A 23448-nucleotide genomic window follows, 5' to 3' on the forward strand; every position below is an offset into this window, starting at 1 on the left:
GTTGTAACGAGCTGGTGTCATCGTAGAGGTAATCCGGGATAACAAGCGCAGGTTGAGACGGATTTCTTGATAAATATGCGAATTTCTCTCGTCGACTTAAATATTGCTTGAAAAATTGCTCTGTTTTGGCGTATTCCGGTTTCGCTTCAATTAATTTTGCTTTTAAGTAATTAAACTTCGGGTAAATAATATCACGGATTTTATCTTCAATATAGCAAAGTAACACAAATAAATAATAATTGAAACACGAGTTTTATTAGTATTTTCAATCAACATTTACCTAAGTACATATTTGATTATTTTTATTTCGAACATTCCAACAATAATTATTAAGACTATGAAGATACAACTTACGACTATAAATTTACGAATCGTAATTAAAACAAATTTTCAATTAAGCACTTTCAAATATTGATTTCTTCACATTAATTATATTCAATCAAATTTTCTATTCACCTGTATCTATCAATATATAATCCATTTTAATATTACGAGATTACTTAAATAGAGTTTTTAATTAACTTATGTCGGATCGAGTGACATTTCCTGTTTTAACGCCGAGATATTGAAATCGATGTTTAATCGAGTTATCATCGATTCACTGGAATCGATTTGGGCTACCGTTAAATTGTATCGAACCGCGTGGGAGATCACTCGATTATGCATATGACATTTAATGGTGGATTTATATTTATTTATTATTTCTACTCGAATTGATTCGATACTCCTCTATGATATAACTGTAGAAATTAGATTTAATTTGATTATTTTATGGAGATATAAAAGATTCAAGCGTAGACTTAAAGATTTACTTTTTCGTCTTACTACTATTCAAAGTAGCATTAAAAACAATTGTTTTATTTAATCAAAAGTAGATCAAATTATTGGAAACTATTCTTTATGTTTTATTTAACTTTTGAATAAATAACAACGTGCGTATGGTCTTTCGAAATACGAAATCACAAATTTCAATGCATACGATAAAAGAAAATAATTTCTCAATGTACTTATAACAACCTACCTACATATTCCAGTTTTAAACTAGTAATATAGCGAGTGCTGCTCATAAATTGAAACTTAACAAGAGACTAAACATCATACAGGGAGTGACACCTAAGGCTAGGGCGGCTAGGGCCAGGGCCGCCAGGGCGGGAGGGCGGCGCCCATAAAAATGCAAATGGCGGTGTCGAGTGGGGATTTCACTTGTATCAATCACACCTAGCCTTATTATTGCGGGATTTCCTTGGATTCCACCGTTTATTGTTTGCGGAGATAGCGGGCGACGACTTACAGGATTTGTTGTTTTGATGAATACGTTACGAATTGAATAAATTCGGTAAAGCCGGGTTATTGTTGTGTTGTAGCTATGTGTATAACATCGGTGTGCTAAATGTTCTGAGGTGGTATATATTGTTCTTTTCAAACATGTTTAGGTAACAGTAAGTATTTTACCTACTTCTTCAGTTATTAATTGCTTTAATATTTACACTTATAATAGGTTCACTTAAACCAATATTAAATAATACCTATTGTTTTAAGTGAACTTAAAATTGAATTATGATAATAATTATAACGAAAGTTTTCTTTTTACTTCAACGTAAGATTAAGTTATAGTAAGTAGTAAAATGTAAATTGCTTTTTGAAAACAGAAAGTGTATGTTAATTCTATACAAATATATTAAGTTATTTTTGTTATTAACTTTAATAATACACATAATACAACAATAAACCACACACCGCACAACTAAAACCAATCCTAAATCCGTACAAAACGTTATTACCCACTAAATAATCAATCAAACAACAATAGAGGCGCAAATCTGCGATTAGAAAAGCATCTGTGGTACAGAGGGTGGTATTGACATGCTAATGAGCTTGAAAGTTTGGCTTGACAGTTTGCTTGACAGTTTTACTTGACAGTTTTACTTGACAGCGCTACTTGACAGTTCGGCTGTAACAGTGCAGCAAGACATACGCCCACACTTTGTAGCCCCCGCGGTTGAAAAACATGCTTTTTCAATGGATGACAGATGATATGAGGTTATTTTTTGTTTTATTTGCGTATGTTGTATATTTATGTAGCCATATACAGAACGTAAGGAACGTTACACAATTTCTTGTTAATGTGTTCTTGAAAAGCTGTTCCTAATTTTATGTTAGTTACTTATTTTTATTTAAACTATTTTATTGTATTGTCTACATTGTATTGTATATTATTTCACTTCCGTAAAATCGCAAATTAAATATATGCATGTTTTATTTATTTCCTTTTTATATACCTTTAGGTATTATAAATTTAAAGTAAGTATGTCTGTCCGTTACGCACACCTGAACTTGGGAAATGAAAAATGTATTTACATCACGATTCTCCTTTCAATTTTTAAAATGGAACAAAATTTCATTTGTCAGTTAAATGAATAGGTTGAGCGAAGCCGCGGGTGCAATCTAGTTCTACACACGTCCGATAAAAGTAATCCTCACATTCAAATCTATATCCACATTTAAACGAACACGATAAAGCAAAGCTAAAGACAGTAGCCGGGAACATTATTTCACGCTTACATCATTCGCATCAAAAAACATATGCGCCAGAATCGATTCAGTCGCATTCGATTAATGATCATCGATTAGCGCTCCACTGCTGTCATCAGGACAATCAAATGCTAACTAACGTGATCTCATCCCTATTCCTTTGACATAAAGTGCTATTTCAAATGGCCGGTCATTGGAATGTATTCAACTGCGAATCGATATGTCATCGAGTATTAGGTTTGTAATATATAGCGTTTGATTGAGATTCCCTAATGACTGGCCAGTACGGTCGTTTGTTTCAGCTAATCATTAGAAAAAACGTTTGCTTTTATTCATAGAAATAGTATTTAGATGTAAGAGTTTGTTAATTAGTCAGCATTTGTCTTTTGGAATGTTTTTGAAAGTTTAAAGGTCGTGATAAATGGAGATGATGATGATGTACCAAGCTCTACATCTTTCTTATGCAATGAACTGATTTATAATAATTTATTAGAAACCGTTAGATTTATTTAGGTTAGGTATATTTGGAAACTAATAAACAAGATTCTTTATAATTTACCTACTGGGCACACAGAGAGATTAGATTATTTATACAAATATTATTGTGTATAAATAGATTTATTCCATTTTGTATGAAGACGTATATAAGTATCGGACATGAAATAGGAAAAAAATTCTCCGAATTGTGAAACTCATTGACAAACTATCATTTATGGGAACGTCGATTAAAAATTGTACACTCAAGATTTAAAAAACACCAAAAGCCATTAGATTCTAAAAACTATTTAACATTAAACAACACTCGCTAAACGCTCTCTAATGATAAACAACCACTGTACCATCAATCAAATAAATGGCTGCGTCATAGAAAAAAATTAAAAAAGAGCAATTATTTCACGATCGAGTTTATAGTCTAAAGTGCAACCGATTATGCATTCACGGTCGTTTTATCAAAACACATTAAAATTAAATTATAGTGTGATCCATCAGAATAATTTAATATCACCCCTCGCTGCTCCCCTAGCGCTAGGGCTGTCAACCGCTGCTTTTTTAAACATTAGTGTTAAATGTTCTGATTAGGTACTAGTTATAACTATTTGTCGCTAGATGTCGCTGTACGGAAAACGTGTGTTTTTGCATCGCGCTATTGAATTGTTTGTTCATTTATCAAATACCGAGAGTATACTTAGTTCTGCTATTCGCCAAGAGATGGCATATTTTTGTTTTTAGCCATATTTACATCGCACTATTGTAATTTTTTTGTGTAAACATATATTTGTTTAGAAGAATAAATTTTTGTTGCTCACTTGGAACTTTTGTTTTATTATAATCGTTCCCGAGAGACAGTGGGTGGCAGGCCTTGGTTCGAACATTTTTTGGTCCTTCGAGCCGGATATTAAGAACCTAGACCAGTGGATTTTTGTATTAAAGTACGGCGCGCAAACCGGTAGTGGATTGCTACTGAAGCGCCATTGTGGTGAGCGGCGTAAGCGCATCCATAAGGAGTGTGCATAAGAAGCTGCAGCATTTCCGCGAGAGGGCGCCACCAGCCTATGGGAACCAGTTCAAGCAGCAAGCACTCGCAGTCTAGTGCTACGTTCCGGCAGAGGGCGGGCCTTCCACACAGCAGCAACTGAGCACGACCAACTATAGAGGGCGCCACTTACAACTGGCAACATATTATGAATGGTTTGAAGAAACAACTGTGAGTAAACATTGTGTACTTGTAAAAATATTTCATTTCGATCTTCTATCAAGTTACAGTTATTAGTGAAGTGTTTGGGACTTTAATTATTTTACGTATATTTAGAACATTGTACTTAGTTTAAAATTTAGAGTTAATTTAGACTTAGAATAATTAAGCAAAAAGTGATTAGACGGGGAATCCATGCCCGATTTTTTCTAAGTTGTTCATAAATTTAAACACTTGTAATTTTTTCAAGTTTATTCTTGGACTTAGAATTTTTTACTGATTTTTATTTTTGTTTCATAAATTTGTGTTATTGTTGTTTAACATGGAATCATTGATTAAAGTACAACTAAACAACAAAAATATTATTTACAAGGGCAGGATCAACTTCAAAAAATCTCCTAAAGAAAGATTGACTCAGTTTTATATTGAAACTCGATTAGATGCACTCGAGTCACAATGGTCAAATTTTCTTAATACTCATAAGTCTATCATCGAAAAGGCATCTGACAAAGATGCAACCACTAACCCATATTTTACGGCTGACGTCTACGACGAAACAGAAGACATTTATTTCAATTATAAATCAGAATTAAAAGAGTTGTTAAATACACGACCAGATAATTTAAATTGTAATAATTGTAGTAAAGCATCTCAAGTCACATCGAAAGTAAAGTTACCCAAAATTAGTTTACCTATTTTTTCCGGTTTATATAACGAATGGACGTCTTTTCGCGATCTTTTTGTTTCACTTATTCACAAAAATGAAACTTTGGACGACGTTGAGAAGCTTCATTACTTGAAAACACATTTATCTGGAGAAGCTGAACAATTATTGAGATATACTCCTGTCACGGCTTCTAATTACACGGAATCTTGGGCAACTCTCATTAAGCGTTATGACAATAAAAGATTTTTGTCTAATTGCATTTTGAAACGATTTATGAATCAGCCAACGATTGTAAAAGAATCTTCAAATTTAATTAAGAACCTTTTAGATACGACACTTGATTGTTTGCACGGTTTGCGTACATTAGGTATAGATGTGAGTTCATGGGACACAATCATAATATACATAATTAGCTTAAAATTAGATTCCGAATCGCGCAAGTTGTGGGAGGTGAGAGTTAGTTCGAAAGATGAATTACCATCTTTTGATAGTATGAGGGAATTTTTGGAAACCCGATTTCGTTCCCTAGAATATCTAGATCCTAAACAAAATGTTACTCGTTCACATAATCCTAAATCGTTTCATGTAGCTTCTGTGTCTTGTATTCTATGTTCTGGTGATCATAAACTGTGTCACTGCAAAGAATTCGCCGCAAAGGACATTGACTCTCGTCGTGAATTTGCCCGAACCAGTAAAATATGTTTTAATTGTCTTAATAGAAATCACAATGTTTATTCATGCCGTCAATCTACCCGTTGCCATAAGTGTAAGAAAAGACACCACACACTTCTGCACCCTAAAACTGTCAACGCTGCTGTGACTGATAGTCCAGCAGATGTAAATGTAGCAGCTGCTACTACAGCTTCTACATCTTATCAAGGTGAGTCAACCACCCCTGTTTGTTGTTATGCAAATACTCATAGTCAAGGTTTATTAGCCACAGCTTTGGTCAACGTTGAGTCGAGATCTGGAGCTGCCTTTGTTTTAAGAGCTTTGATGGATCAAGGCTCTCAGGTTTCCTTTATCACGGAATCTGCAGTCCAGCTTCTTGGCTTGACCAAGTTACCTGCTCATACCGACATACTCCGTCTAGGCGATGACGAAGGCATTTCAATGCCTTCCAAGTGGATTGTTAAGTTTAAATTGCAGTCTCGCCTAGACCCCAATTTTGTTTTATATGTCGACGCGTATGTTTTAACAAGGCTAACCTCACACCTTCCCGAGAGAAGGATCGTTCAGGCTTTGCCGATGGTTTCGCCTTTGGAGTTGGCGGATCCCTCATTCCATACTCCAGGGAGTATTGATTTGCTGTTGAGCACTAGAGTGGTCGGCGCTGTTCTGGAGGAAGGTTTGATAAGAGGACCACCTGGAGCACCAGTTGCTCAAAGGACTAAGCTCGGTTGGATTTTGTCTGGCGAAGTCCAGTCCGTCGAAACTCAAAAGCCGGCTTGCTACGGCGTAGTTGTTAATTCACAGGTAATCAATGATCATCTGAAGAAGTTTTGGGAGTTGGAAGAGTCGGAAGATTCTTCAAATTTGGGGGTTATTTTAACTGAAGAAGAACAGAAATGCGAGGAATTTTACTCTAAAACTATCAAAAGAGACGATACGAGTATCGTTAGATTGCCTTTTAAGACAGACAATCCCCAATGCAAGATTGGCAAGTCAGAGGATATAGCTGACGAGGATGTAGATTATCAACGCATTTTGTGGCGTGACAATACGCAAACTGAGTTACATCATTTGCGTTTGTTGCGTGTAACTTTTGGTACATCCTCGGCTCCATACTTAGCCGTGCGTTCCTTGCAGCAATTGGTTCATGACGAAGGACATGATTTTCCTTTGGTAGCAAAACGTGTTTTGTCTGATTTTTATGTCGATGATTTTCTGTCTGGTTGTGAGACTATTTCTGAAGGCGAACAGAATCATCGTCAGTTGTCAGAGTTGTTGAGTCGTGGAGGTTTTCAAATTCAGAAGTGGTCCACCAATAGCCATGAATTGTTACTCAAGATAAGAGATAGAACGTGTGATTGTAATGAGAACATTATCTTCGAAAAGGATAATGTTATGAAGATTTTAGGTCTAACATGGGATCGAAATTTTGATGAATTTCAATACACTGTCCATCTACCTACTTTGAAGACTCCAGTAACCAAACGGCGAGTGGTATCGGACATAGCTCGTATATTTGACCCACTCGGATGGATCTCCCCAGTTGTTATAACGGCTAAAGTGTTTATACAACGACTTTGGCTTTCGGGTATTGAATGGGATGAGGAACTTCCTCATCAGCTTTTAAAGGATTGGCTCGTATATCGAGACCATTTACATAAACTCACCCAATTTTGCTTGCCCCGGTGGATTCACACTAGTCGACAGGATATTGAGCTCGAACTACAAGTTTTTTGTGACGCTTCCAATAGGGCATTCTCGGCTGTGGTTAATTTGCGATCAGTTGATTCCAACGGCAATATTCATATTAGTCTCATAGCATCTAAGACCAAGGTAGCCCCTATCAGACAGGTGTCCATACCTCGGTTGGAGTTGTGTGGCGCCGTATTGCTTGCGAAACTTCTAAGTGAAGTTTCAGTCACATTAGGCGTTTCGAAAAATAATTTACATGCGTGGACTGACTCTTCGGTAGTTTTAGCATGGCTGACAAGCCACCCCAGCCGTTGGAAAACTTTTGTTGGAAACCGCGTTTCTGAAATACTTTTCATTATGAATGGCGATCAATGGTCACACGTTCAATCGAAAGACAACCCTGCAGATTGCGCTTCGCAAGGTGTTAGTCCGATGGAATTATTGGAACTTGAGTCATGGATGAAGGGACCTAGTTGGCTCAAAAATACTTCAATTGAATATAGCAAGGGTGAAGTTAGAAATACACATCTTGAAGAGAAGAAGGACAAATTTCTGTGTTACGTAGTTAATATAGGAGAAAAAAAAAAAAAATAAATGAATTTATTAAAAGATTTTCATCATTGATTAAGCTAACGAGAGTTCTTACATATTGCCGAAGGTTTTTTTTTTTTAATTTTATTAATCTAAAACAAAATTTTCTGTTAATTTAAGGTTTTCCGAAATTTATGAGGTTTTAATGTCGTGCATTCGTGTATGTCAGAGTCATTATTTTGGCTTACCTAGGCTTACCTCGCTTCATCCGTATCTCGACAGTGAACACATATTGAGAGCTGGAGGATGATTTGCCTCCTACGCGATTGCTTCATTGGGTTATTTTAGATAAACATGCTGGTTCGGACAAGGTCACAAGAGTTGTGTCCTTGCGTTGCATATTAAATGCCCCACCTCAAGGCTGATTGTGCTCCCAGTCACTACACACGTGTAGTTGCATTATTGTATCGAAGTTATTTTTATGTATTTTGTTTTTTTTTTATTATTATTGTTTACAGTCCACTTACTCTATTCTAAAACATGTATTGTGTCTTAAGACGTTACTGCCATTAATGTTTCATGGTGGGCGGTAACGCAGTTATCAATGTATGTAGTTTTAAGTGATGGACATTCTGTCCATGGTGGGCGGAATGTTAAATGTTCTGATTAGGTACTAGTTATAACTATTTGTCGCTAGATGTCGCTGTACGGAAAACGTGTGTTTTTGCATCGCGCTATTGAATTGTTTGTTCATTTATCAAATACCGAGAGTATACTTAGTTCTGCTATTCGCCAAGAGATGGCATATTTTTGTTTTTAGCCATATTTACATCGCACTATTGTAATTTTTTTGTGTAAACATATATTTGTTTAGAAGAATAAATTTTTGTTGCTCACTTGGAACTTTTGTTTTATTATAATCGTTCCCGAGAGACAGTGGGTGGCAGGCCTTGGTTCGAACACATTAGGAAGAGATTGGGTATTCAATTTGGTAAAGGAAATTATGTATAAACCAGGTTATTAGTTAACAAATAATAATAATTAATAACCGATATTTTTTTTTTAAAAAGGTGTAATTTATAAGAGCCATCAAAGGCATTAGCACACTGCACAACATCTGGCCCTGTAGACAAAGTAACAATTAAAAAACGATAACGAAGTTAGAAAAGGAAAAATGTATGGGATTGACATTAGATAGACCACGTGATCTAACGCGGCGTATGTCAATCCCATACATTTTTGCCTTTTCTAACTTCGTTATCGTTTTTTAATTGTTACTTTGTCTAAGGCCCCTGCATTGTTTTTATAGCTTTTTGTTTAGTTTTACTCGGTAATAATATTTCTATACACATATTTTCATTTTTGAATTGTGGCCTGTTTCAAACAATTGTTTGATTTTAAGAAGTCATCAAAAATTTTCTTTTATTTAACAGAAGTGCCAACCCTATTAATATAGGGTGTATTACATTCAATCTTATCTACATTTTAACTGCTCTGTTGTTACTAATAGGCGTTCATAAGATAATATTTTGAATCATATTATTCAAAATTGAATTGACACGAAATTTGATAACGATCGAATAAAAAATGCTATATTTTTAATAGAAGGAATCATGTTATGCGACTTTAAAATGGTTGGTATAACTTAATAATAATCTTTGTGAATATCAATAAAAAAAATATCAATAAATATTTCAGGACAAATTTCACACACGGCGCGATCAATTCTTCTATACTTGACTAATATTACAAAGAGGAAAGATGTTTTTGATTGTTTGTTATGTTTTAAGGATAATCATGATCATCATGAGCTAAATATATAAGCGTCTAGTTTTTATATTTAGCATGATTTTTTTTGTGCATGAAATTAAAATGTTTTCTAATTCAATCGCTCATTAACGATTATGATCGGGTAAAAGAACCTAAGTTAGCCGGTTATAGCATTTTCATCAAAATCCGATTTCTATTGTAATGTTTTATACCATATTTTTTTGATTGCATGCGGCCTGCGCACAGTAAATTAAATCATTTTTAAGTGTCATAAATGTTAAGCGATGTTGGATCTTCATTTTTACAAATTACTATACATTATAATATGTAATATACCGAAAACTATTCTTCCTATTATCTTCATTCTTAAAATTCTCCTGTCAAAATGTTAGTTACCATACTCCTCAGAAACGGCTGGACCAATTCTCATGGTGCTTATTCTGTAGATCTGAAAATTTGTTAACATCTATTTTTCAATCCCCTAAGTGATAAGAGAAGCAGAACAACGTTTGCCGGGACAGCTAGTATTATCTAACTTAGTTAATCCTATAATTTCTATGTGTATATTATCGTAACTCTATAAACTAATACAGTATCATAACATTATACGACATGCTTTACAACGAGTATTATGATCAAACGCGATATTCTATGGAACGTAATGTAAAATGCAAATCACATACATTGCCGTCATTCCTTTTACAACACTCGTAAATAGATACGGAATTAGAACTGATGCGTCGATGTATATTGTATACATTTTATAGTGTAAGTTTATTGATTATATTGAAAAATGTGATACTATGCTTTAGACTGAGATTTATGCCTTAATTTCTGGAGGCTTTATCTAGTCCATTTTACGAAGCTTTTCTGCCTTTTAAGATAAGTTTTTTAACAACCTATTCTCAAAAATTTGTAAGGTAAATATTTTTATGTGTATATAAAATAGAAGGGGATGTAATAGACATAAGAAAGACTTTCACGCTAGAACTTTTATTTCTTTAAAATATTCTTAATTTACTTGCACTATATTTAGTTAACAACGGAATTTTGATAGTATGGTAAGGTTTCTCACCGTCTATATTATTTATTTTAAATTAATTACTTCAACTATTAACAGTTATAATTTGCTTAGGTACCTAAAGCGGAAAATTAAAATACGAACAAGTAAAATACCTACATAAAGTGTGGCAATTGTGTATAAGTAATATATACGGACAATTAATTTTATTAAGCCCATTGTAGCATTAAAACCAATTTAGATCGTTTGCAGCAAAATAAACAGCAAAATTAATTATATTATGCACCGCCTGAGCATTGAGCAACACATGTGTAAATACGAGCCCTCTTTAATTCCATACGGATTAACTTTATTGAATGTCAAATGAGCTATGACACCCATGACGAAAAAAGATATAAAAAATATGCGCGCGAAATTGCGCCCTAATACAAAAGTTCTTAGGTGTAAATTCGCTTGTGTGGTTTAAGTAGGGTAAATGCACCCTTCGGTGGTTGGCTTTTGAGCACAATTAGCGAATGAGAGGTCTCATTTGTTGGACGTGGCGGTGTGAAGGATTACGTGTGAGGACGCATGATGTATTGTAGTGTGACGGGTCAGATTTGGTATCGGAATCTTGGGAGCATAATCTTGTTTGTGTCAACCAATAGGTACAATTCCATATTTATTTTAAGGTTACAAATATTCATTTTAAGAATAAGCAAGGTATTTGTTCCTGATTATTTCTATTGGATTTATGTTGAATCTATTAAAAGTCAATTGAAGTATTGTGAAGTTAGAAAGCGCTACAGTAACTCTAAAAGGTGCGGCTTCATGATACAGTAAAATTATTCCATTCTTATGCAATCTCAAACATGTTATACCGTCTGTATTATAATACTTTCATGTATATCATAGCTTGCTGTATAAATAATGTAATTCTACACATGAATGAGCCATTACTATTCCCTATTTCGTAACACGAAACAAATATTAAGGGAATGACACAACAAAATCAGTGAACACTCGACGAAAACGATACATTACTTACATTAATCTTATTATGTACACTTGAATTCTTACTACACCCTTCTCGATTCAGATGCGATTTCAATAATACGTACACTTTATTAAGTTTGCTTTTGCTATTTGAAAACAATAAATATAATGTCAAATTTAAATTGAATAATAATTTGGAAAATCCAAAAGTGCACGCCTCATAATTTTTTTTTAATAATTATTTATTAATTATTATTTTTGTTTATTTAATAACAATTAAACCACATCGAATCAGACCCTGAAAAATGAAAGGGTTCTATTCCTGAGCATACTCAAGCGTAAGAGAAAAAAAAAGACTCGATTAGTAAAGTATTTCGGTCGCTATCGTGTTAACAAGAAAATCCTCCGCACATACAGACACACGGACGTCCAAGACAGAACTTTTTTAAACTGTTTTTTAACTAGTTTAAATAACAAAAATGACATCAAAAATATCATGAATGTTAAAAATAGTGTTTTTTCTTAATATGTGTGTGTATGTATTATCTTACAAGTGCAATGTATGATACATAAAGACATTTTAAGTTTGAAAAATCAGATGTTTTGCGCGAAGTGACAGTAGTACCCACCTCAACGCTTCGCTTATGAGGCGTGCAATATGAAATGAGAGAAAAAGAAAAATTTACATGAAGACGCTTCAGGATTGAATCTATTATTTACTAGCAGTCTGCCCCGGCTTCACCCATTGTACATGTTAACGTTTTTTCTCCATAAGAACCATCTCACTTCAAGGAATATAATAAAAAACGAATAATCGAAATCGGTTCACCCGTTCACGGGTGATGCTGTGACCAAGGGAAATATGGATTTTTTTTTATAAGTATATATAGAGATTTAACGATAATAATTAGAATGTAATTAAATATGTGTATCTTGTATAGGTATATTATATGTGTATATCCTCATTGTTCATTACTTTATATTCTTAAATTAAACTCATACAACGGCAAAATCATCAATATTACACAAAACAAGTACAACCAACAATGAGAAGAATACGAAAAGAATGCAAACAAATTCGTGTGTGCACATTCCGGCCCTCAAAGCAAAGCGTTGCCCCCAAATGGAATATATCACTTAGTATAATACAATTTGGACCCTCGGAATTAAACGCTAACTAGGCGCAATGATCTACGAGTTGAGACAGTTTAGACGCGAGGGGAACTTTTATGTCATCGATATTGTCATACAAAATATATCTTATCATTAATACTGTTTAAGGATACAGCGATGCTACCAGATAAACGAAGTAATTTGAATACAGCTCGTGTTTACATACCACATCTGTAGAAGTACTTATTTCTGGTTTTTGTAATTATCTTTTACCAATAATTTTTAACTTTACGACTTCATTTTTGTCACTTTAACTTCTTCACAGCTAATAGTGTATTTCTCGTTTAACTAGTAATTGCGTTAAGCTTACATTGCCATCAAATGAATTCAATATAATATTGATATACATCTTACATTAAAAATTGTTAATAAGAAGTTCATGATTCAATAAACACAATGCATAATTTCATCTTCCAGTTATCTATTAAGAATTATCTTTTGTTTTGTTTCTCTTATAGTAACGTAAACCAATTTAAAGTATAACTAAATAATTAAATAAAATAGATTCCAAGCCGGCGCACAAAGCAACGCGTCCACATGTCATTCCAGTTAATCCACAGCAATAGAGCAAATCGTTTGATTACGCCGCGACTAAGTCTAAGTGATTGACTTTTCAATCTCCGTAATCCGATTACCGACGGACAACATGGTTGATTATACGATACATGTGCGCAAACCAATCTGATCCTTATCTAGCGGCTATTAAGCGCATAATGGACTATTTCCCTGACATATGGCATGGTATGGCCATTCGAATAGAGCGGAGTGTCGCACATTCGTGCGTTTACCCTGTTTGAGTAGCCGTTACTCTGTACTCAAACTATAGTGTTGTAAATGGAGATGTTAGTTAATAGTCAGTTGTTAAAGATTGTATGCGCTTAATAAAACGGATATTGCCTGTTTCGCTTCTGTGATACTCGTTAAATATATGTTGAACGTAACCAGCGAAGCTATTTCTTTCTTATATGTACGGTTAAGAGTTTAGCACATAATTATTAGACAAAAACCAATCAATTTAAAATCATAGAAAGACAAATGTAGAGTAGTAGAGGATGTAGAGAAAAACATAAATTATTATTCAATTACTTTAGAAAATTAATATCTGGAAATGCTACATAGAAGTTACCTGTGTTCATTTTATTAATTTCTTTTTATCTTTTCATGCAATTATTGAACATAGATTGAAGTAAAAAATTTGAAATCCAATTTGATCTATGCCTTAAGTTCGTATTTTTTTTTACGTATCGCGATAAGACGCGGGTACCAATCCCCCCTCATTTCATATTATTTATCTTCTGTAGGTACTAATATCAACTGAAAAGTTTGTTTGTTTGTTTGAACGCGCTAATCTCAGCAACTACTGGTCAGATTTGAAAAATTCTTTCTGTGTTAGATAGCCCATTTATCGAGGAAGGATAATGGCTACATATCATCACGCTAAGACCAACAGGAGTGAAGCAATGCGGATGAAACCGCGGGACACAGCTATAGTTATCGATAAAACTTCAAAAAGCTCACCTTTACTTGTGACTCCGTCATGCCAAGCGCGTACGCAAGCTTGGCCCGCTCCGGACCAGCCAGATACTTGGTCTGCTCGAAGGTTTTCTCCAGCGCGAAGATCTGCTGGCCACTGAATGTTGGCCTCGTGTGCTTCTTCTTGCCGTCTTTGTCCATGCCGCTTTGCGCCGCGCATGCGCTTAGTGCTCCGTTGCTCACTACAACAATATTATGTTTTTATGATTATATAGGTCTAAAGGCAGTTAAGGGTAAGTTGTCAGGGCTTGTGACTTGATTTGAAAATTAGATATTGGAGGCTACAAAAGTTTGCAATAATTTATGACTATGATTATTTTCCCGCTTAGGTATCTGCACATTCTGTACGTTCATTGTTCTAATTATTGATGAATATACGACATATCCAAATATCTTAAAATTTAGCATACTTAGATAATAATCATATGAGCTTTCTTGTGTCATATTATGGTTGCTTAATCAAATATGATTTATGAATTACTTAGTTCAAAATTTAACTTCAATTAATTTCTGAACTTTTGAAGAGATTTTTTTATATAAATTGTATCGCTTCATAGTCTACAGTGAATTTCAGCTATATCGGTTTAGTAGTTTTCACTAGAAATAGCAACAAACACATTCCCATCTGTCTATAATAGGCCATACAAACTTTAGGATTTATGGCATTAAGTACGAGGATTATAAGGGGAAAGAGCCATAATTATGTAGAACTATTGCACGTTTGAATTATTTCATTTACCATTTGAAAAGTTTATTATATTATGGCCATAATCTATAAGGTTAATGATAATATATTATGAGTAGTGATGGGCCGAATGTGGATTGAACGGAATTCGAACTTCGGCCGAACATTCGGTAGGTACATGACAACGCCGAATTCGAACTTCGGCCGAAGTTCGGCAGATCTTCCCGCCTTTTATTCAACGAGTCATTCATGTTATGATTACCCAACGAGCATGTACCCCTGATTACCTAACATTATGTATGATTAAAAATAAATAATTATTTCCTTTTCATACCTAATTCTGCGTTTTATTTCATTAAAATAATATAATTCCATTGACTTTGAATACTCAAGAAATAATAAAGTTTGTGACTTCATAATACATTTCACCTAACTAAACCTATAATTATTAAATAAATTATTTTAATTGAACATAATTATTATCGATGCTCATTCTCTCTCGCAAGGGATATCGGCGTGATATGTATGTATGCTGGTCCACCTACTACTATGACGATGATGTAACGAATTTCGGCCAAAGTTCGGTATTTTGAACCGAATTTCGGCCGAATGACGAAATTCGGTTTAATGTGCCGTATTTCGGTTAAACCGAATGTGAAACGAACTTCGGCCCATCCCTAATTTATGAGCATTCAAATAAAATTGTGTGAAGTATTAAATATTTCAATGTGCAAAATAAATTGCCATTTTGACTCTGAGCACTTTATTTTTCTGCTAAGTTAGAATTGATATCATTTTTAAATATATCTCATATAAATCCTTGTTATTTCCCCTCACATCGACCACATCTTAACCTCTAATTTATGACTAATTCAGCGTAAAAAACAGCCATATCTACAGCAATAAAAGCTAAACCACGCAACTTTCCAAATCGTCTCGATAACTTACAACATAACCTCAAAACACAAAGACCTGACGCGATCTAAACTCAAGAGCACATAACTCAACGCGTCTGTCAAAACATTCGCAGAATAATGCCGAAGCACCATAAAACCACAATAAAAACGTCGCGGCAAAAACAAAAAAGCCATCGTATTCAATTGTGATATTTTTCATCGCGTATAAATGTTTTGATGAAGCGACACCCCCGAGGGACGGGGGAAAATGAAATAAAATAATGGCGCGAGGGCGAGCCGCGATCCTAACGCGAGCCTTTGTTTTTTATCCGTGGAATTGCCGCGGATAATTGTGTTATGAAAATATTCATGAGCTATTTTGTGAAAGTTCAATCAACGATTGATTGTTGAGGATTTAAGTCGAAATATATTGAGTCGACATAACTACACTATACATATACCTAAATCAAATAAAGTTATTTTTTTTGGCTTATAATGTATTTTCGTTTAAAATGACGTTCATTTTTACCCGACTGCCAAAGAAGGAGGGTAATGTTTTTCGAGTGTATGTAAGTATGTATGTATGTCTTTTCCTTTGTGACCACCTGTAGCCTAAACGGCTTGATGGATTTTGATGTATGAGGTATCGTTAGATTTGTCTTGATTACGGGAGTGTCATAGGATACATTTTATCCTAAAAGTCCCACGGGATAAAGACATAATAATATTTTTTCTAAATTTCCCTTTAAAAAAATATGTATGCGGTATCATTAGATTCATTTCAATCACTCTTTTTTTAGTGTGCAGTCGGGTATTTTGTTTTTTTAATAATTTACTTGTTTATAATTTTTTACGTTTCATAAAAAGAGCCTTTCCATTATTTGTTAAGTGTTATAATAAATGGTATGTTTTTTTTTAAATAAACATAAGAACGAAATACTAAAATTTTCCTCATTAATTTTCAATCTCTAATTTGATTTTGGCCGTGTTATTTATCTCTATAATTAACTACATTGTAGAGGGTAGAGACATTAAAAATCAAAATTAAATATGTTTTTTTAGAAGATTGATTACCCCATTTATTGTTATAGATATTATACATATTATGAACAAAACAAAACTGAAAATAGAGCGTGTTAATTATAATCAGCCGAGAATCAAGTTATCAATCGACAATAAACAATTAATTTGTAATTTCGTAACAAATTGTCACTGAAATATAATTAAATATGCATTCAGTTAAATTTGCGTAGATTGAATAAATAGTTTATATAAAATACTAGATTTTACCAGCTTCTTTATTTGGATTTAGTTTATTCAGTTGCCAGATTTCTTTGTAGGTTTTTGAATAGTATGTAAATCAAAGTTTCATATACTTACAATAGGAACTAATACCTAATAATACAAATTTAACTTTTTGTTTTCTTCTCCGTAGAAACTGCTTTTCGAATCGGTGGTAAATGTTAAAAATATGTAGGTAATGACGTTTCAAAAGTGCTTCTCGAAGAAGTCTAATTGAATAAAATATAAATAAATAAATAAATAAATATTATAGAACATTATTACACAAATCGACCTAGTCCCACAGTTAGCTCAATCAAGGCTTGTGTTGTGGGTACTAGGCGACGATAAATATAATATTTAATAAATACATATATGTATAGATAATAACACCCAGACCCAAGAAAAAATAATTGAGTTCATCACACAAATATTTGCCCTGATCGGAGATCGAATCCGGGACCGTCGGCTCAGTAGGCAGTCGTTGATATATTGAGTTTGAGTTGAGTGAGAGTTGATAAATGTTTGAGTTTGAGTACAAATTAAAACGATAGTAATTCTCCTAACAGTGTTTTTGTAATAGGTAATCTCTACATCTACAACGTGTTTTTCACACCGAGGCGAGCGGACAAACCCGCGATGTATAGGTAGTAATATACCCAACCCTTTTACTCATAAAGAATATTAAAAGCTTGTAAATTCAATTCGGTTAATGGATATTAATATTAATGAAGGTTATACATAAAGGTAGTTAAGTAAAACATTTTGTATTATAAGATTTACTTATGTTTTATTTATGACTGTTTATCAAAGGTTTTGATGTTAATTCTTTTATATAAAGAGGCCAGTATTTTTTCTACGTGATACATAGGTCAAAATAACATATTTTATGACCGCCCTGAAAAATATGTATATAGGTAAGTATACGAATATTATATAGATAGCATATCATGATTGTAGTAATAATTATTACTATGAATATAATTATAATCACTCATTCTTGTACTACAATAGTTAATGTTAAAAACCGAAGGGTCCTGGGTTCGATTTCTGGTGGAGATTATAAAAAAATTGTCTCGTAACAAGGCACAGAGATCATGAACTTGTGAAGAAAATCGATCAGTGAAACAGATGTGAAATGCATCTGCCCCATACCCCACAAGGGGATGAAATTCAAATATGTATGCCAAATATCGCTCCAGCTTTGATTTCTGTCCAGTGCTTTATAAAATGGTCAATTAAAAGATATTAATAAACACATTTCTTTGGCAAAACTTCGGTCCTGCTGAAACAAAATGTACCGAAGAAAAAGGAAGCTTCTGCTGATGACAGAATTTTCAAATTCGATTCATAAGATTTTCTATTACCATCCAATCATAATATTAGTATACTAATACTAGCCTTTTGCTCACGTCTTCGCTCGAGTGGTCAAAGGAATTTCCCATGGGAATTAGATGTTTGACCACGGTCATTCTCTAGCCTCCTAACTATCCCTATATAGACGCAAAAATCATATTATCATAGAATAGATCCTTTGCGACGTGTAAGAAAGATAAATCAACACACTTTCGCATTTTTTATATTAGTAAGGATGAGGATAGATAACATATTCTACTACATCTCTGCAATTATAATACATAATGTAGATGAAGAGATATACCAAAAAGCGAAACACGCACTGACTTACGTGAAACAACCTTACACATGTCGAGCAAACATATTCCGAACATCATTACAGAAACAAAGGGGGAGGGTGTCACAGGGCTGGGGGGAGGGGGGGGGTGCGGTTTACTTAAAGGGTTCGAGTTTTGCGGTTCCTTCAGTGAACCACTGTAAACTTGGATAACACGAATTTATAATATTTGAATTTATTGCGCGAAGTATTTAGACACATAGGGGGATGTGGGTGTAGCTAATGAAATTACAAAGTTTATATGTATTGTTGTTCAGGATTTGATACTTTCAAATTTATATGTATTTATTTACTTTCATTTCGTAGGTAATGCAACAATTTAACAGTTAATTATTATTGCGATATCATGTCATGGAATTTCCATAATACAATGCGTTTTTACGTAAAAATCCTGACTGCTATTACTATACGCACCGTGATGTAAATAACTAAAATTAATATGTAGTACTCTTTACAAAAAAGCGTCTTTATATACATTGAAAACAACTGAAAAGCTTCACAAATACCTAAAAAATAGGCACATATCGACACCGTACATAATGAACACCGCGCTAACGTCCCGTAGTTCTCTCCTCGTTAGGGAGGCCCCGAAGGGTGCGGTCCACAGATTTAGCCTCCGTAATTGTGCCGGGTTATAATTGTTATAGCCTGCTACCTCTCGAGATAAGGATAGGCTTTAAATGTTTATGGCCACGATGTTTTCGGAATGAAGTGTGAGTGTGTTGGTTTATTGGTTTTGGAAACATGTTCGTGTTGTAAGTAGATAAAACTCATGGAAATACTGTAATAAAACATGCAAATGCAAAAGTCAGTTTTAACTTTTAAGCGTAAAATGATTATTTCATGAAAATAAAGTACAGATCTAGAGAAACAAAGATTTTTCAAATACTTACTTTTCATTTATCTACTCTAAAAGCTTTAGATTTTCGTACTCCAATACTTTCAAGTTTTAACATTAGGAAAAGAAAACTCGTAGAAAGTCTATAATAATGTCATGCTTACCAAAACTTAGCTAATGATATAGTAAAAATGTATGACTGTTATTTTTTCTGAACATTCAACTAAAACAGTTTCTAAACCTATTTTAACAGTTTATTTTGCATTTAACAATATGGTGTCGTCTGTAGGCAGACATTATTAAGGTTGCATAATGCAATGCACGGTCAGGTTGCGTGCAACGTGTTGCTAAAAACTGCCCCTTGCACCCTTGTGGGGTAGGGGCAGTTTTAGAAACTGTTTGTGACTTTATTTAATATTGGCTAGGTACTTTTAATTTAACTATAATATAGTGTTTTGTGATAAAGTAAATAATGTATGTATAATTTTATTTAGTAGTTAGTTAGCGAGTTATTTGTGAAATATTATTTGTAAACAGGAGGCCAAGTAACTCTAATTATTTGCTTCTATCATTTAAATAAGTAGGATGGTAAGAAGGTATCAGCTTTTACCGTCATACGCGATGTTTCTTAGCTTTACATAGACTTCATTTGTTTTCTGATATTAGCAAGAGAATTATCAACGATTTACTAATAGCTCTTACTATTCTCAAGAGTATCTTAGTGACAAATAAAGAATAATTCAAGTCTTGTACAGTAATACACACAATAGTTTATTATAAAACTTACACAATAACATCACATAGACAGTGAATAGTTATGTTATTTGTCATAACGACAATATAAACATTCTTGGCGTCTGTCCATACAATCCAAATCTCTGATAAAACTTAGGAGTTGAGAGACAACCTGCCGTCTCACTCGTATATGGGCTAGTTTAAAGTTAGACAGAGATGGATGTGGTTATTAATTTTCCGTTAATAAATGTGTGCGTGATTCCGTACGGTTCGCAAAACAATTGTCATAGAGTGGACATGTTTAGGATTTTCCTTACTATCTTCAAGTGATAGCACAGATAATAGTTATGTTGTTTAATAATAATGAATGATGAACAATTGGATTTGAATGAATATTATCCCAAAAGAAACATGTCTCGAAGGGTTTTCGCAGCGTTTCATCAAAAGGTGATGTTTTTCCTATTTCCTTCGAGGCAACGGCATCCAGTTTATTAATAAACAAAAAATAATGTATTTGTCACGTAGGAATAGTATAGATTATATATATAGATTTCTACTGATTGAAGAGTTCTAAATTTCAGTTTCGTAGGTACTTATTTCTTGTGTGAATTCAGTAAAAAAGACAAAACATCTAAAATTTCCTGCAAGTAGAGAGGCAAAAACTCGTATCCTACAATAAGCTTTACTATTTCACATCTATTTCAACCAAATCATAGCATATAATCCACATGTATATTCTCATATCGCTCGATATTCATGGGTGTAATGAAGCCGCCGCCTGTCGCGACAAGCGCTACACCTGTCAGCTGATAACGGAACATCTACGAACAATATTGTTTGAACAACGCTATTGTGTATTGTACCGTATTTGCGTGCGACTTTGATAATAGTATGCAATATTGCATGCTGTTGCAATGATTATGTTTGGGGAACGTTTTGATGTACCTATTTATTCTTTCTGTTTTTAAATGTTAGATATCTATGCTATAATCTAGTCAAAGGTCTTTGGAACTACTTTGAGTTCGTGTACGTACATATAACATGGCGCTTAAAAAATAATTCATTTTTAAGCGTCATGTTATAATATGTATCTACGTACAAAAAAAATATAGAAGTTTGAAGAACGTAAAATTCTATTTTTAACCTTAAATATAATAATATTACCTATGTATCCATTCTACAAAATCAGACCACTAGCTTTTGTTCCACAAAATAACAAACACATACAGCTACTAATTTCGCAAAATATAATATTAGAAGCCATGAAAACGTTTTATGACGCACCGAACACCGTCACCTCATTAAGGACACGGGGAAACGGGGAAAAACACGCGGCGGGAAACGGGGAAACGGGGAAATGCGGTCGAGCGGGGATTCTGTTATTTCTTCATTTAATTTCATTGCGCAGAGATTGTTTGTTTTATGTCGGCCGGCTTTAATTGCTTGGACGTTTAATGAACGTCTAGTTACTAGGCGTGGTTTTTGTGTATTATTTTAGTTATTATTTTTATGATTGAATGAGTAAATTGTGTCCGCTAACGCGTTAGAAACATTAACAAGATTCTGCATTAGTAGAGTAATTTATAACTTTTTTCCTACATTCGTTTACAGAAAATCGATACCTAAATTAATGGATTTTACAGATGAAAGTAACAAAATATTTTTAATTCAGGTTACTTTTCAATAACATGTTAGGTATTAGTTTATCTCTTGATTTTTTATTTCTATTGTGTCTCTATGTTTCATAATAGGTACTTGTAGAAGTAGCTTTTCCTCCATATTCCCACCTTGTATTATTCAATTTTAAAGCCACGTTTCATCATAATTTTCATTCCAACATTATTTAAAAACTATCTGTATCAAACACCTATAACAATGAATTCATTTTGTCTCATACGAGTGGACACACATTCATTTCGCAGTCCAGTTTTAATTCCGTCGACATATGCTGAGGGGGTGGGGGTGGGTGAGGTGGGGGGGAGCAATTTAAAAAATGTGTCCCACTTCATTGGAGCGGCCAGCGTGACCGCATCCTCCAGTAATTAATATTACGGACTGCGAATCTATGGAGGCGCTGTTGTTTGTTAAATAATTATGATTTTTTTTTGTTGAAGTGTCGATATTTGCTATTTGGTAGGTTTTGTAATTTATCAGTGTTCTAGGATATTCGCACGACGTCTTATTTTAAATTTAGTAAACTATACTCTGGTTTACAAAAAAAAATAAGAATATGAAATAAGGAAAAATTACATAATCGTAACGTATCTAATAAAAAAATATCTCTACATACCAGGAATTTTGATAAAAGTGAAAATTTTATTTCTCATGGGCTTATATAGGTACTTCGGTTTAAGTCATACATAGAATATTAATGTAAACCTATCTCTATACGTTATTACCATAGTTTAAAGAGATACTATGTTATTACTGGAGTACCTATATAAACCTACCTACCTATATAAATAATTATAATAATAATATATAGCCATATAAATGTAATAATGAAATCTCCCCATGTACTGCACCGACCACGGTCCGAAGGTATTGTGATTTTAATAAACAAAGCGCGTCAGAGGCGGTTAATTGCGGATCAAACCGGTTTCATTACAATTATTCCATTGCAACTTTGCAAGCTGACTATTTTACCAATTTTGTTTTTATTAGTGTGTGCGATTCATTGCTCTGTCGATTTTTTTTTATAGAAAGAGACTTTATTTAACTAATATATGGAGTATTAATACTAGAACGTTTAATTATAATTATTTATAATTAGCCTACTTCAAAAAAACGGAGTAGGTTCTCAATTCTATTGTATTTTTAATGGATATTTACCTTTGAGGTCGGCGTTCGAGTGGGTGAAGCGATTTTGAAGGTTCATTGGTTTATTTCTGAAAATTTGAAGGCTGGTTCTTGTTAAAAATTATTATTTATGAAACAATTCCTTTTTACGTTTTCATTATCTGTATTTTCATCTCTAAAATTTTCAGAGCTTCCGCCAAGCGCAATCGGACATTCATTTCATGCTTTTCTTTAAAAATTTTGACAGGATAAAAATGTAGAG

At 33.6% G+C, this 23448-nt stretch overlaps 2 protein-coding genes across 2 annotated transcripts in view; one reads left to right on the forward strand and one right to left on the reverse strand.

Moving 5' to 3' along the window:
- Positions 1-23448, reverse strand: part of HGTX (HGTX homeodomain transcription factor) — a 50536-nt gene that overhangs the window by 21660 nt on the left and 5428 nt on the right. The window contains exon 2 of the mRNA XM_090113536.1: positions 14245-14441. Within this exon, the coding sequence (XP_089969662.1) occupies positions 14245-14441 (197 nt within the window). The remainder of the gene's footprint in view (positions 1-14244; positions 14442-23448) is intronic.
- LOC149899878 (uncharacterized) lies at positions 4548-7850 on the forward strand. Its single transcript, XM_090114017.1, has one exon. The coding sequence runs from the start codon at positions 4548-4550 to the stop codon at positions 7848-7850; it is 3303 nt and encodes a 1100-aa protein (XP_089970143.1).

This window comes from Colias eurytheme, chromosome 20 (assembly GCF_061535395.1).
Source record: "Colias eurytheme isolate Ceu_HAF_F1 chromosome 20, ilColEury1 Martin Lab GWU primary, whole genome shotgun sequence".
In the NCBI taxonomy this organism is placed as follows: Eukaryota; Metazoa; Arthropoda; class Insecta; order Lepidoptera; family Pieridae; genus Colias; species Colias eurytheme.

Coding starts and splice junctions, on each gene's coding strand:
- LOC149899878 (XM_090114017.1), top strand. CDS start 4,548: ATGGAATCATTGATTAAAGTACAACTAAACAACAAAAATATTATTTAC.